Source organism: Rhinolophus ferrumequinum, chromosome 16 (genome assembly GCF_004115265.2).
Source record: "Rhinolophus ferrumequinum isolate MPI-CBG mRhiFer1 chromosome 16, mRhiFer1_v1.p, whole genome shotgun sequence".
In the NCBI taxonomy this organism is placed as follows: Eukaryota; Metazoa; Chordata; class Mammalia; order Chiroptera; family Rhinolophidae; genus Rhinolophus; species Rhinolophus ferrumequinum.
Window position 1 is genome coordinate 4,982,617 of NC_046299.1, and position 15,929 is coordinate 4,998,545.

Genomic DNA, 15,929 nt, shown 5'->3' on the forward strand with positions numbered 1-15,929 from the left:
TTTGCACCAACACGGATGAAAGAATTTAAATTCCAATTTGGATGAGGTCCCAGTTACACAAATGATAGAAGGCAGCACAACATGGATAAAGCCGAGAAGAAAAATAAACTGTAGCTAATCAATCGATCACTCTCTACACAGCTGTTTACACTTCCAGTGAAGTAGGTGTTGCTTGCCAAGTCCTCTGGAAATCCTCAGAGAGAGCACCGGGCAGGTGAGGGTCCAAGCGGTGGGACCCCGGCTGGAGCCTTACTTTGCTGACCTGCCTGAGCAAACCATCTGGAGGCAGCTGGTCTAACTCCTGTGAGGAACTTGCAGGAAGAGAGACCTCACAAGAAACCAGCTCTTGCTCTTGGACTTCTGGCGTCCAGAACTGTGCGAAAATAAATTTCTGTTGCTTAAGTTACCCAGTCTGTGGTATTTTGTTACGGCAGCCAAAGCCGACTAACGCAGGGTCTTCTAAGATTCTGGTAATATTTTGGTTTTGCAGCTGGGAGCCCCGATGATGATTTTATTGTTTTTTAAATTGTGCTTATACGTTTTATATACTCTTTGGATGTATTTCTTCCAATTAAAAAAGGAGAAGTAATGACTGCCAAAACATTAATGGCCTATTGATTAGCGTTTCATTGATTTATTCAGCAAATGCAGTTCTTTAAGCATTCAGTAAAAGACATCAGGGAAACCCATCTATCATTTCTAAGAAAAGGATCGCTGTATTTAACCAGCCCTGGTTCATTATTTCCAATGTATAAAAATCAAAAGAAAATGAAATGAATACGTGCTTTTAAATTAAGAAATCTAAAGCAATTAGTGCTTTTGAATTAAAATAGCTCTCTGTTCTCCTTTTCCATTGATTTCTCTTTACCGGTCAGATCTCAACTAAAATACACAGATAAAGGTCTTTTTGCCTCCCTGGGGGAAAATGTACTCCTTTGAAAGATGTTGACATCCAACTATTATAACAGCTCCTGTAGGGACTTTATGTGGAATTAGTTCAAATGTTAATGTTTAAAGGAGCTCACATCTTGGGGGGAATAAAAGGTCCTGCAGATATTTCCTGTCTTGAGCAAAGACTCTTAATCATTGACTTGGGCTCCCAGGAGGCAGTGTGGCATGTGTGGCCACCTGAAGTAGGTTGGAGGCCACCTGGGTTAGGGATGTGAGTTAAGGGACGATGCCATGGGGAGGGTGCGGGCGGGGGGTCGTGGGGGTTGTTCTTAGGGCAGGCCGAGGAACTTGTCGGGATTTCCAGGGCAGGACAGAGAGCACAGGTGCTTGCTCCCCACTGACAGGGGGTCACCCACGGAGGAGGGTTTCCTGGGGCCGAGAGGAGAGGAGAAGGACAGAGTCTGCCTAGCTAAAGCGAGGAGAGTTTCACAGAGCTCTTCACCCAAGTCATTAATTCCTTCATCAACCAAATATTAATTGAGCTTCTATTATTCATCTGGCACCTCCATGGACATAATAAACAAGTGGACCCACTAATGAACATAGTGAATTATTACAAGTACAAAGGAAGTTCTTCCTTATAAGGAGGAAAAGCACAGGAAACTGGAAGAAAGAACACCTGGGGAGGGAGGGGGCTACAATTAGACTGGGCAGTGAGGTAAGGCTTCTTTGAATCTGGACATTAAAGCTGATGCTGAATAGAAGAGTTGCGGGGAAAGCACTGCAAGTAGAGGGAACGGCATGTGCAAAGCCTCAGAGCTGCAGGGCAGTCCGGTGTGGTTGAGGAGCTGGCAAGGCCAGTGTGGCTAGAAGCAGGTGGAGCAAGGAGAACAGCCGTGTGGGTGTGGAGAGAGACAAGGGCACAATAAAGACTTGGCATCTTCTCATCCAGTGGAATGCCAGTACAGGCTCATTATAAACAGAGGTGGGTTGATGAGGTGGTGTTTTTAAAGATATCCCTCCACTGCCATTGGAGAATGATTAGGGGGAAAGCGAAGGTTGATCTGGAGGGGCCCAGGTTAGAAGGGATTTGCAACAATCCAGGTGAGAGATGACTAAGGTGTGAGCTGGAGCCAGGTGCTCACATGTGACCTGGACAGTGAGAGTTGTAGTTTGGAGGGCATCTCAACGGGGCCTTTTCATGGACTAGATGGAGCTGGTGAGGGAGAAGGAGGCTTCTTCAAGGAGGACCTCACATTTCTGGCATGAACAGTTGGGGACAGGAAGGTGCTATTTACTGAGACAGGGAAACTGAGGAAGGAGTTGATATGGGAAAGTGGGGGTAGAGTCAAGAAGGGTTCTGCAGGTGTACGGCCAGAGGAAGAAAGAGCAAAGGTCAGGAGTCCCGGCCATGCCCGCGCCATCCAGGAGGCTGCTGCATTTTCCAGACTTGTCCTGTTCTTGGGGTCTGAGGCTGGTCCCCAAGAGAAAAAGCCTTTTTCTCTCCTGCCACTAAATATGCCTGTAGAGCAGATTCAGATACTGGCAAGTCAAAGGGGAATTTTTTTTGACTGACTTTTCTTGTTTATCTTTCAGAATCATCCAGAAGTGTTGAATTTTCGAATACAACTGGAAAGCAAAGAACTGACCATAAATCTGGAAAGAAACGAGTAAGTCACGTTAATTCTTGTTTATTGCACGATAGGAGAAAGTTAAGACAGTGTGGGCTGAAAAGTGCTGTGTGATTTATGCTGGCATTTCGAGAAACAGAACTAAGTACGTGGATTTGTAATGCAGATTGGAATTCACTTCAAACAGTGATCCAATGGAAAAATAAAAAATTTCATCACTCAAAAAAAGAACTTCATAACTCAGCAGGTTTTTCTCAGAGTTCTGATATTCTTCTCTTCAGAGCCCGACTTTTTGAAGGACAGCATTTAAGCATCCTCTCTTCTGTTCAAATATAATAACTGTGTTCCGTAATTGGTTGACTTTTGCCAATTCCTGGGTTATACAAGGAGAAACAGCTTCAAACAAATAGAAATGCTTTTCTCCCTGAGAAATACCGAGAGTTTATTTTATCTTTCTGGGTTTGTCTCCAATGGTATAAAGTATTTATCTTTTTATTTAAAACTTTGGCCCTTTCTTTGCAAGGTTATATACATTTCCAGAAAATGGCATTATATTTGTTTCTGGAGTACGTGGATAATGTTACATAGTTTGTGTGCCTTCCCAGTAAAAGACTTGTCTGCTTCAGGGCATAAGTAAGAACAATTCATATTTTTGTCATCCTTTACACTGTATGTCTATCCCCATGGCTTCCTCAGATCTAAAGGACCCCTCACGATTCTGTTTGATTAGTACCAGCAAAGAGCTGAGCTCTCCTTTAAGCAACCTGCATCGAAAGCTATAAATCAAGTTCTCAAGTCCTGCTTCATTCTCTCCTCTAAAACTACTGGTTCCATTCCTCACCTACCAGTGAAGGACGGAGGCTTCTTTTTTTGTTTGTTTCTGTTTTTTTTTCTTTCTTCGTCTTCTTTTTTTTTTTTCTCCTGAAATGATAGCCTCACTGTGATGAGTTCTGCCAGAGATAGCTAGTCACAAAAATCTGCCTCTCGGTATCCTTACATGTTTACCCGTCACCATTGAGCTTTTGTAAGCAGTAAATGTGTTTTTAACTTCCCTAGTGACTTGATATTAAAATAGGGATTCAGGCATACATCTTGGATAATCAGGAAGCTGAACAGAAACCTGTATGTTGCTTGTATAAATATTTTCATGGGGTTTTTTTCCACATAAGAATATTGTGGGACATTGGACATTTTAATTTTTGTACGTTGCTGTTTGTATGTGGTTTGGAAAATACATCTGTGGGCAAAACTAAGTATTCTCTGAAAGGTCAAAAGAAAATAAGGCGGTGCGTTTCCTCGATGGGGTTTTGGGATGGGCAGTTGGATTTGGAAAGTGTCTTTCCTGTTTTAGGCTGTTGGAGGAATATGGTAAATAGCTCGAGTAGGATCGATCCTGAACTTTCAGATTGTGTTACAACTGCAAGCAGAGTAACAGAAACAGGCTTAGTAAAACCTTAAGTCATTTGTTTTTACTACAAAACGTGCTGCAAGAAAAAAATAATAAAGAGACCAAAAGAAAAAAAAGTGTTCCTACGACCAAACACAGTCCTGGCTAATATTTTGGTGGATGTTCTTACAGATTTTTTCTTATGAGTAAGATTTGCATCTTGTGTGGTACTAGTTGATATCCTGCAATTTGATTTCTGTCCTACTACTTCCTTTAGCTTTGTGATGGACACCCTTCCTCATGTAAAAATGCATTTCTTAGAGGCCATGTAGTTCTTTGAGTCTATAAAATGGCTTAATAGCCTTGTTTCCCTCTGAAAATGGTTTACCTTTCCTTTCATTCACGCAGATCGTCTAATGCAGGTAGACAGTGACTAATTTGTATTAAAAAATCATTTTAAAAGGTGCCTTAATTTTCTCACTTCCAATTTTGGGCCTTTCACAAAAAAACCTCAAAGGTAGAAATGTCAAAAGCATAAAACTCTTCTTGATTCATTTCTCTCTTCCAAGCCGTACCGTCAACTTATGTTTTAGAAAATATGTGGAGAGTGTTTAATATGTTTAATGTCACATTCTATAGCTTTATTTTAATTCTACTACTTATACCAATTGTAGAGATTTCATTCTGATAAAAATAACGTTTTCATAAGTACAGTATGCCAATACCATTCTTAATAAAGCATTCCCCCAAATAATTCAGCATACCAATTTCTTGGAGAAAGGTGACGTGTCTGTTTTGTACAGACTTCATCTTTGAGAGAATGAATACCAAAAAAATCTCTAGTTTTATAAGTAGAATGAAATGCTTGTAGGCTACTAGCAGTTAATGCTGTCAGACACAAATAGTAATCAATTATCTGGTATAAAATAGAATTTTTAATTTGAATAGCCTTTGGCTCAACACATCCAATTAGAGAATTTATCCAAAGGAAGCTACAGCAGCCAAAGATGAAAGTGCAAGTAAGAGTCATTTTAGTATTTAACAACCAGCGCGGTAGACAGCCTGACCAATCAGAAGGTAAGCTGGTGCCCCCAGGCTGGGAGGCAGTCCTTGTTCAAGCAACATCACAGCAGATTGTTTTTACTTACGAGTACATCCATAGGAGATTAAGTCAATTATGGCTCAGCTATGAAACAGAGGACTACACAGCAATTAAGGATGATGGTGGACCTCTTTATTGGTATCAAAACATTCATGATATTATCAGTGTAAACAACATGTTGAATAATAATTTACATGGCATTCAGGTCTAATTTTTAAATTATACACGTGTGCGTGTGTGCTGAATGTTAAGAATATGGAAGACATTCACTTTCTTATTGTCTTCATGTTTTACAACAAGAAAATATTGCTATTAAAATGAGGAGAACTTTTCATATTGAAAGGAAAAAAAGCTGCTGCAAAAACAACTTAAAAATGGTTGAAAAGAAGAATGTCGAAGTATTTATTACTCATAAAGAGGAAATGCTGGGTTTTAGAGAGGCCTCCAGCAACTTGCAAAGGGCTAAAAAGCTCTACCCATTGAATACTGGGTCTTTAAATATCCGGAAATCTGTTTTAATGAAAAACCTGCTTAGAAATCACAAGTGAGAACGTCGTGAGGTAGCTTTACTGCCTTATATAAAAGGCATAATCTGAAGCTAATGCTCAAAGAGAGTCGCCTAAGTGACCCGACTCAAAAACTCTTCTTGTAAACCAGCTCTTCGTGAAGGAGAGCTGAATTTGAATTAAGCAGTTGCTTCAGGGAGTCTATTTTATTTGCCTTCTGGCATCCCTAATTTGTGCAAAGATCGGATGTTACTCACTTCAAATCTGCGTCTGTAGAGCCATAATCGAATGTTTAAAGAAACTCAAGGCTTCCCCAGAGAAGCGTTTTTCAGTGTTGCTGTCTGCCCTGGAGCTGCAGGGACCTGCTTTATAACTTCCGTAACTCGGCTGGGTCCCTGTGGACTCTCGGGCCAGCCCTCCAACAGGTGCTCTGTGCAACTGCCTCTTTGATCAAAATGCTTTATTGCACAGGCTGCCCAGCCTACACGTGCGTTTCCCCAGTTGAGGATAATTAAAAGTGATGGCAGTAGTTTGCACTCCTCCCATCTCTTGAGCCCACCGAGCTTTCTGTTTTCCAGCCCTGTGCCATCGCTGACGGAATGAAATCCACGGCCCACTTGAACTTTGGCCTTGACTTTATGTCCGTCTGGAATAATGCTAGAACATCTCTTTAGGGGCAGTTGTAAATAGTGTTCACTCTAGACCAGTAGCTGAGAGGGCATTTGAAATGTGTCACATGTGGACATAAATATTTCACGACATCTCTCAGAATGCAGGATGGAGAAATGCAGCATGGAGATAGCATTGGTGGATTCGTAGCTGGCTGGGTAACTACCCAGAGGGTACTAACCCACTGTTCACATTGCCCCAAACTCTGAGGCTGTGTGCACGGCCTCAGCCCGGCCCCCCATTCTGTCGGCCATCTCTGTGAAGGTGTAAAGGTGCAGTGATCACCTGTCTTGGCCGTGCAGGGCTGGAGGAGGAAAACTGTAGCTCTGCTCTGCATTGGCGGAATCTGGATTATGGGGACGTCAGCAGTTCGGATCAATGGGCCCACCCTGACAGGATGAGATTTAATGGGGATGAATGTCCAGGCCTATGCCTGGGTTAACAACAAAATAGTGACCAACACAGTAAGTTCAGAAGGAAATTTCCTAGTAGTTTTTGTGAATGAGTCCTGCAAACCCAATCTGAGTCCCTGGGCTGCTGTGGTTGCTGAAAGGTGGCTGCCACCTGTGTACAGTGCACGGGTGCCACGGCAGGTCCTAGACCGAGTGATTCTGCCGGGCAGGGACCCTGGTCAGGCCACATCCAGAGCCCTGGCCCCTGTGCTCCTCCAAGCATGATGTTCAAGAGCTGTCTGCCACTGTGTTTGTTTCCACTGTTGGACTTTCCTCATCTCTCCCACCATCCACAGATGTCCGTAAGGTCAGGGGCAAGGTCTTAACTTCCTCTTCCACCCCCTTCCTCTTCCTTCCACAAGGCCTGGCTGGCAGCAGGCACTCAAGAAGCACTGATCAAAGAGTGGGTAATGGAAGGTGGGCAGCCTGGACCCAGTCAGAAGTGAGTCACCAGGAGGTGAAAAGTCTGTTTTGGGTGGTGTGAGAAACGAACTGCTCAGGGAGAAAGCTTCTGGAAAAGACACATGGTTCGGAGTCAGGAAACCAGGCTTTGAAACTCAGCTTTTCTTCCAACAACAATAAATTATGACTCAGTAAACAAGCTGCTTATAGTCTCTTTGCTTCCTCGTCTGCAAACTGGAATCAAAGCCTGTATAGTCACTGCCAAAAGATTAGAGCTCAAGTTGTTTTTGCTGATCAGGATTGAATGATTTGGTGACATATTTCTGTGGATCCAGCAGTGTGGGCTGTTTCACCCAATTACACCCATGGCTTCACCGTACCTATAGCCTGTCTCAAACTTCCTAAATTCATGGAGACCAGATTACACCTAATCTTTACCTGTATATATTGATGCTAGCCAAACATCTTAATTCTGACACGGGCTGGAAAGGATTTGAATGATAATCCTTTGGATTCCTGGTGTTGTAGGGCCCTAGTTTCACATCTTGACATCCTCGAGAACTAGAAGTTTTAAATCTCTGTGCATAGAGTGCTATTGCTTTTCATCTCTACTCTCGGAGAAGAAGCCTGGCCTGCCTATTAGAACCTCCAGTGCTAATTTGCCTGGTGGTTCTGACTAGTGACTAAACTAATGAGGGTGGGGCCATATCTCAGAAACTTTACTATCTAGTTTCATGGTTTTTATCTCTCAGCTTCCCTCACACATCTTTTTCAGAGTCCTCATTAATTCAAATGATGAATACAAAATTAATAGTAAATCAATGAAATCATTTCTTTATTTACTGAGTCCCTGAGTCACAGACATTTATTTAATATTATGTTTGGCTCTGGAGATAGAGTAATAAGCAAGACAAGTCCTTGTCCCCTTGGAGACCCAAGGAGCCCAACACTAACCAGTCATCACAAAGCAATGGGGAGTGACGGTGATGCTAAGAGCTAAGAAGTCATGGATGAGGCTCAGCCTGGACCAGGTAAGGAAGCTGCTCCAGCTATGGAGCAGCATTTGATCTGTGCACACGTAGGGTGAGTCAGGTACAGGGAGGCAGAGGGTGGACAGTTCCAGAGAGAAGGAAGAGCGTCCATAAAGGTCCAGAGGGAGGGAGAAGGAGCTCTGCATCATTTCAGAAACCAAGAAGGTCAGTGTGCTTGTGAGCAAGAGGGAGATGGGGAAAGAAGTGGAAGCCCGGTCCATGTAGAATCCGGTGCTCTGTGATAAATACTTTGCATTGTTTCTTAAGAACAGTGGTCCCCCATGGAAGCAAGGCCTGCAAGCAGGGCAATGACATGATAAAATTCCATTTTTTAAAGGCCATTTTGGCTATATGTGAAGACTTGATTGGAGGAGGTAAAGAGTGGATGTGGTTAAGAGGCTATTTATCGCTGTTGCACAGGAAGGGCTGATGATGGCTCCAAACAAGGGAGAATCTGTAGAAAGGAGTAAGTAGTTGAGAAACGTTCAGGAGAGAGAATGGACAGAAATCCATGAGCAATTGAATGTGTGGGGTAAAGGAAAGGAAGGTGTGTCCAGGGTAATGCTGATGCATGAAATGCTAGAGCAGCCATGCCTTTGATCAGAACAGAAGACCCCAGGAAACGGCCAAGAACGTGCCCTTTGAGCAGTGGTCAGGGACACAGAGCCATGGCTCATAGTGGCTGTAGCCCTCAGAGTCTTGGAAGAGGGAGGACATTTGGGCCTGCCGGAACCCCGTGTGGAGATGACTTGTGGAGGGCTAGCACGTGGAACTGCACGTGGCCTTTCTGTGGGACCCATGGATGTTTGGGGCTGACCTAGTAGAGCAGTGGCTGGGGGCTGTGAGCTGGAGAGCACAGCCTGTGGTGGGTGGGACCTGGTGAGGCCATGACTATGTCCCTCAGAGTATCTGAATAGTTGTCACAACCCAAGGCAACATCAGTGCTCCGTGTAATTTCTGGGATCCGAGTGGGGTGAGCCTGTGGCTTCCGGGCTCACTCCCCAGCCTATTCCCCGTCCTTCCTATTAGCTGTCTCCATGCAGTACCCCGTCACCAGGAGCACAGAGACTCTTGCCCTCCTTCAGGTCTGGATCATTGTTTTGGGACCACCAGCCTGGGACCAACCTGGGGAGCTTATTAAAGAGTCAGGTACCCAGCCCCACTTCTTTCTATTGAACCAGAATCCCCAGCTATGGGGCCTGGTGGTCTGTATTTTTAACACATTCCCCAAGGAGTTATATTTATACTTTAATTCAAGGCCCACTGGCCTCATGAAGTTATTTCAATTTAAAGAAAATAAAATTAAAGCTTTGGTTCCTCAATCACAGTAGCCACTGTCCCAGTGCTCAGAAAGCACTAACAGCTATAGCTCATTTTCATCATGTCAGGGGCTTCTTTCGAACCGTGCTGGTAAGGCAGGGAAATGCCAGATCCTTCCAGTTTGGGGTTTCTGTCTCAGCTGATGCGTTGCCCGGGCAACTGTTCTTAACTCTAAGAGTCACCACTCCTCTTCAGGTCGCCCTCGTTCCCACGTTCCCACAGCATGATAAGCTCCCTCCCCTACCTTAGGGAATCAGGTGGTACCAAAGGGCCACCTCTGCACTTTGATGAAAGGAGGAAAGCACAGCAGAAAACTCTCTAAACATGACTGTAGACTCAGGGAACGGACACGAACTTACACAGACTGACTGCAGCCATTTAGAGCAAATGCCTTCCAATTTAAGTGAAAATCTCTCAGCCTTAACATTGCAGATCTTTCTAATTGGACGAGATTTTGCTTCCTGAATAAGAGCTCAATTCCCTCAGCATTTCTCCTCCTTTCAGTCTTTGAAGTTATACAGACACTGGAAAATGTCAGAACACCATTTTTAGAGTTGATTTGTTCCCCATCCTGACTTAAGTTGAAAACGCCTAAACCGGTTAAGAGCAACCTTTTCAAAGTGGTGCCCTCCGGGATCCAATGTGAGTGTGTGGCGTCCTTGAGTGGACTTCTTTAAAGTTAGAAGGATCTAAAAAGGACATCTGACGTGGAAGTGGATTTCCAAGTTTAATGACATCACTTGCAACCTTTTACTTCTCATGCTGCGGGTTTATGATTTTCTGATGAAAACCCTGCCGTGTCCTCAGGGTTCCTCTTCAGAACACTGCATCCCAAATGATAACAACAGTTGTCTTGGTCATTTCCAGGTGATCTCTAGTAGCCAAGAGGAGAGCCAGTGCTCTCCTTGTGGGTGTCACTTCACTGTCCTCTTCCTTGCAGTATGACCAGAGGTGGCCACACGGGTGCAGATGCTGAGGCTGGTGTGCTTGTGGCAAGTCTCGGCTTGACTTTCTCTAGTTTCTGTGTCCTCAACAGAAGGGCTACGACACTTCCGTTTGTGTGACACACGAAGACATCTCACTGCTCACGGGGAACAACAAAACTAACTCCCCAGAGAGCTTGGAACACGTTTGGCCGTTGGGTTATTTGACTCAGGATATAAATACGGTCCTCACATTGCATGCGATTGCTCCATCTTAGTCTCTTATAATATATAGGTTCACGCTCCCTCTTTTTAATTCTTGCTTCTGAACTCTTGCAATCCTTGCAAATGAAACCAAGTGGCTCGCCCAGTAGAATGTTCCACATTGTCAAGTGTGCTGATTTCATCCTTGTGGTGTCATCTAGCCTGTTCGTCTGGCCCCCGAGTCTTCTGTTAACCAGTAGTGAGGTCTCCAGCCTTGAGTGGATTCAGGGTCTGACTTTTCGGTAGGATTACGCCATGTATGATGCTGTGTCCTCCTTTTACATTACATCAGTTCTGTGACCTCTGCTCGTCTCTTTTTGTAATGTTAGATTGGCGTCCCGACATCACCTGTCTCTTTGAGGGCTACTTCCATGCCAGTGACAGTGGCAAATTAAAGCATCTGTTTCACTGACAAACAGATTTAGTAAGACTGAAGGAAAATGGCAGGAATTTCCTGAAAGACTCATGGCCTGAAAGGATGCAGAAGCTAACTACACGTGTTCAGGTGCACCTGAGAACACGTGACAGAGGCAATAGACCTGAAAATGCTGTGAAATAATCACTTCTTTCCTCTCAGTGTGCTGCTGAGTTCTACTGTAGGGTGAAGTAGGTTTGACATAAGTGGAGAACAAGAGTTTCTTTACTTTTTTATGATTTTCTTCCTTATTAAAAACATGTGGGCAGATAGAAGATGGTATAAGACCAACCCCCACAGCATGAGAATTATTTTGGAAGATGATTTATTTATAGAGAGAGTATTTTTTCCCAACATTTTTAAGGCCACCTCTTAAGTTTCCACTGACCTAGAAGAGATTTTGTTGGTCGATTTCTTGGTTTTCTTTGAAAATCTAATAGGCTCCCATGGAGATTCCCTCCATGCTGTTAGGCGCTGAACTACACCCAACTGACAAATCTCAATGCCACAGAAGTCCCCTGGGGCGTTGTGAGATACAGCTTTTATGTGCAAGTTTCACAAAGTAAAGAATTAAATGGTTAAATGAGAAAAAATATATAATCATGTTAAAAACTTGCTGAAAGCATTATCCTTACAATTTAATAAATACGTTTAAATTGTGGATAGAATTTATTAGCTTGCCAAATAGGGTGGTGCTAGTTGATTACAGTACTTCTTATAGTCTTTACACACTTCTTCATCCAAAAGTCTGTTTTTACATTGGACCATAAATTACCTGTATAGACATTGCGGAAATCTCTTTTGTTTAGAAAATTATTGATTCAAAACTGATGCTTTTCCTGTCATAATTTTTGCATCTGGGAACCTACATATAATCATTGTTGTAGATGGCAATATATTATTAATTAGTTAATTGGTTTATGCCATATCATATCCCAGAGAAGATTCAAGGTTGCTAACAAGACACAAAATTAATTGACTTTCTCCAGATGTATAGATTATGCCTTCCCCCACCTCAAACAAACTAATTTTCTGCATTTTACTCTGTTTTTAGAGCAGCAATTCTAGTCCATAGTGATGGAAATTATTTTGATCACCATTTGGGGAAGTAGGAGGTATACCTGTCACTGCTTTACTTTTTTGTGGTTTTTTGAAGAGCAAAGGAAATTTAGGGGAGATGTAGGCATAGGGGAGAAGGATTGAATCAAGGAGGAGGAAACAAGAAATCTTTGGCGTTTGTAAGTTGTGTGAGTTTAGGCAAAATAATTAGCCTCTTTGGTCCTCCCTTCTCTCATTTGTAATCTGAAGATGAGAATGCCTTAATCAGCTTGGGGCCTGGATTGGATGGTTTTAAGGGACACATTTTCCCCTCTGAGATCTGTGGCCTCAGTAACTTCCTGAATTAGAACATGGACTCCTTCACCCAGAGGGATTTCTGGCCTGATCACACTGGCAGAAATTGTACTTATGATACTAGACGAGGAATCACATTAGAGGATACTGTATTTAAACATCAAGGCCAATGAAACAATTCCTGTGAGAGCCCGGGTTTCTTATTTAGTTATGTTTTGGTGAACGAGGAAACCCTAAGTGAGTAGCTCCTTCCATGTGGCACTGAGCTCTGTTTCCTGGGGACCAAAGAATTGCAGGCACACGTTTGTGCCCAGAGCGGTTCGTTCTGTTGGGGGATTTGACCATGTGAGATTATGTATCTTGTGGGGTGAGGGGTGTGCTCAGGGGGAGCTCATGGCCAACAGGGTGAGGCAACGTGAAATACTCACGCTGTGGGATGGAGACCTCCTGGGAAGTTCCCAAGGGAGGAAGCAATCCCTTGGCCTGAGGTGTCCATGGCACTTGATAGAAGGTGGAGGCCTTCATGGCACCTGATAATGATTGAAACTTTAATCTCCTTAAAGTTAATCTCCTTAAAAACAAATACGGTGATAGAAGAAAGGCACCGAGCGCCCGCCCGTTCAGGAGGCTAGTGTTCTATTTCTTAAACCAAGGGATGGGTACACGAGGGTTGATTTTAGTGTTCATTTTTCATGTTCTGTTATCTGTTCACTATAGGCCACAAAAATGAAACACCGTTTTTGATGGCACAACCTCATACAATTCTTTTTTGTCCCCAAGGAGTGATTCTACTGCTCCTTTTGAACACATTTGTTTTCTTCTTCCTTCTGACCTCGTCGGATAGAAATCCTGACTGATGTGCAGGGCAGCTGTCACTGGCCTGAGTTTAAGGAAAGTGATGATCACGTGTTGTTGCCAGAGACAAGAATTGGTGAAATATTTTGACGAATTGACATCTTTTTTTTTCTGTACTCATTCCCATGGAATTCTTATAACTGGACATAGGGAAAGCAAACCCAAATATTATATAAAGATTGGAATTTCTCAGAATGTATTTGTAATTAAATTTATATATTGACGCGGACATACATAAACGTGCTCACATATCCTAATGTGTTATATAATATATAATGTGATGTAAATATCAGTCCTTATAGAGCGCAATGGATCATTTTATTAGGTTGGACCAGTAGCCAATGTGCTATGTTTGGGAAAAAATGCATTAGTTCAGGCAATACCTTCCAGTGACTTTTCAAAAAAATTCAACAGTGGTGCAAAGTTGACCTATGACTTGAAAATAATCTATAGGTTTTTGACTTAGACACAGAAATTAGGGCTCTTTAGAATGTAAGATCTGCCTTTCAGTTCTTTACATTTATATGTTGAATATTAAAAACAATTGTCAATCCTTTTTTACCAATGGAGAAAAGGACTTTTAATTTAACATGTGTTTTACCATTTTTATGTTTCATATTTTGGCACTACAGTACTTGATACTCTCCATATCCCACATTCTGTTCATTCATTTATGTTTGTTCATTCATTCATCCATTCAATAAACTATGTTTTAGACATTGTGTGGGGGTTGGGTACACAGGGTTCCTGTGCTTTGTAATACTTCACTGCCAGTTTTATAGAACAGTAAGGGATCGGCTTGTACGAGTTGATGTAAAGCAAATACTCACTATGGGGTATTGCTAAATTAAGATTTGTGATTAATGTAATGGGGAAATTAGATAAAAAATATACTGCTCTTCCTCTCCTAATCTTTGCCTTGCCTTCTTCTCCAAATAATTGAATAATCTTTGCCTTTTTCTAAGTATACTCTTAAAAGCTTTAAACTTACCAGCTCATGTGTATGTGTATATGTCTATGTATGTATGTGTATGTGTGTGTATGTGCGTGTGCATCTACATAAACATATAATTATGTATGTATTACATACTGCGCATACTATATACCGTGTTTCCCCGAAAATAAGACCTAGCCAGACAATCAGCTCTAATGCGTCTTTTAGAGCAAAAATTAATATAAAACGTGGTGTTATATTATTATATTATTTATATTATATTATATTATATTATATTATATTATATTATATTATATTATACCCAGTCTTATAGTAAAATAAGACTGGGTCTTATATGAACTTTTGCTCCAATCAGTATTAGAGCTGATTATCCAGCTAGGTCTTATTTTTGGGAAAACACGGTATTTCCTGGTGTAATCTATGAATGGTCTGTTTCTGTCATGAAGCCTTTGAGGTGGCATAATATAGGCAAATGTCATTACTGTGGTATTGCCAGAGCAAACCCCATCTGTCTTCAGACCGCTGGTCTCTGGTTTTGAATGGCAGCTCTTCTCTTGGGTCCTGGGGCCATAATCACGCATCCTCTGTCAGCTTCCCACGTTGCCTTCGTCACGGCCTGACAAGTTGTCTGAACAATGAACTGGTGGTAAGGAAAGGGTAGAATGTATCAACCTCTACATTTTCAGGACAAAGGATCTGCTTGCCTTTACAGATTATTTTTTCGCTTCCAGTTCTTTATTCTTACTCTTTTCCCCAGTAGTTCAATTTTTCTAAATGAGAACCAGATGAAAAGCGGCCTATTAGTTCCTCCAATCTTCTGTCCTCAGATGCAGTTTTCTTGGTTCCCATATAGAACTTCTTTGAACTGTTTGGAGCTGTCCCAACAGCTCTCCCTTTGGACTCTGCTGTAAACACTGACCATTTCTGATTTATGGGAATCACAGGCAGGAACAGAGATGAACTTTTCGAATTCAAATGTGCATCCAGGTTTGCCTGTGAGATCAGATGATCAGCAGGCACCTCAGAGCGCTTGCTCCCCGTAACCTGTCCTGTTTCCTCAGAACAGGTCTGGAGAGCAGAGCGCAGACTGCTTGGTAGCTGGGTCACATGTACGGCAGAACTGCTGGTGCCATTGTAGACAGTGGGACCGAGGTGTCATCTGGTCACCTGGAGTGGCAGCTGACCTCAAAGACAGAGCTGCACCTCGGGGAGATCATGCCAGCTTTGCACATCCAGAAGTTATTCTTGACAGAACTCAGGAGGTATGAATGAGAATGACTGAACTCCCGTGTGACTGACGTCTAAACGGAAATTGCCCAGCAGCCCTGGCCAGCTACATCCATGATCAGGACCAGAATGCAGGGCGAGGGTGATCCATCCAGAGGCATGTGGAGGAAATAGTCAGGGAGCTAGGCCACTGGCCGTGGAGTGAGAAGATCTGACTCAGAAGTTCCACGCTACTTACTCTCTGTGGGATGCTGATCAAACACTTAACTTCTCTAAGCCTCAGTTTTCTCACCTATAAAATGGGAATAATACCTCCAAGAATTGGGGTTAAATTATGTGATTCTAGTAGAGTATTTGCCCAGTGCCTGGCCTATCATAATGCCCAATAAATTAGCTTTACTTAATTTAGTGCAGAGCAAGGGGCCCAGGAAACTCCCGCAACAGCTTCCTCTTCTCTGGCGCAGAACCTTGATGGCCGCCACATTTGGTGTCTTTCTGCAATTGTATTGGATAAACCCTCCTTTTTTTTTTTTTTTTTTTTTTTCC

The 15,929-nt window shown here is 42.7% G+C and overlaps 1 protein-coding gene across 1 annotated transcript in view; it reads left to right on the forward strand.

Annotated features, from left to right (window-relative positions):
• Window positions 1-15,929, forward strand: part of ADAM12 (ADAM metallopeptidase domain 12) — a 323,861-nt gene that overhangs the window by 84,188 nt on the left and 223,744 nt on the right. Inside the window, exon 3 of the mRNA XM_033131268.1 lies at window positions 2,488-2,561. Coding sequence (XP_032987159.1) covers window positions 2,488-2,561 — 74 coding nt within the window. The remainder of the gene's footprint in view (window positions 1-2,487; window positions 2,562-15,929) is intronic.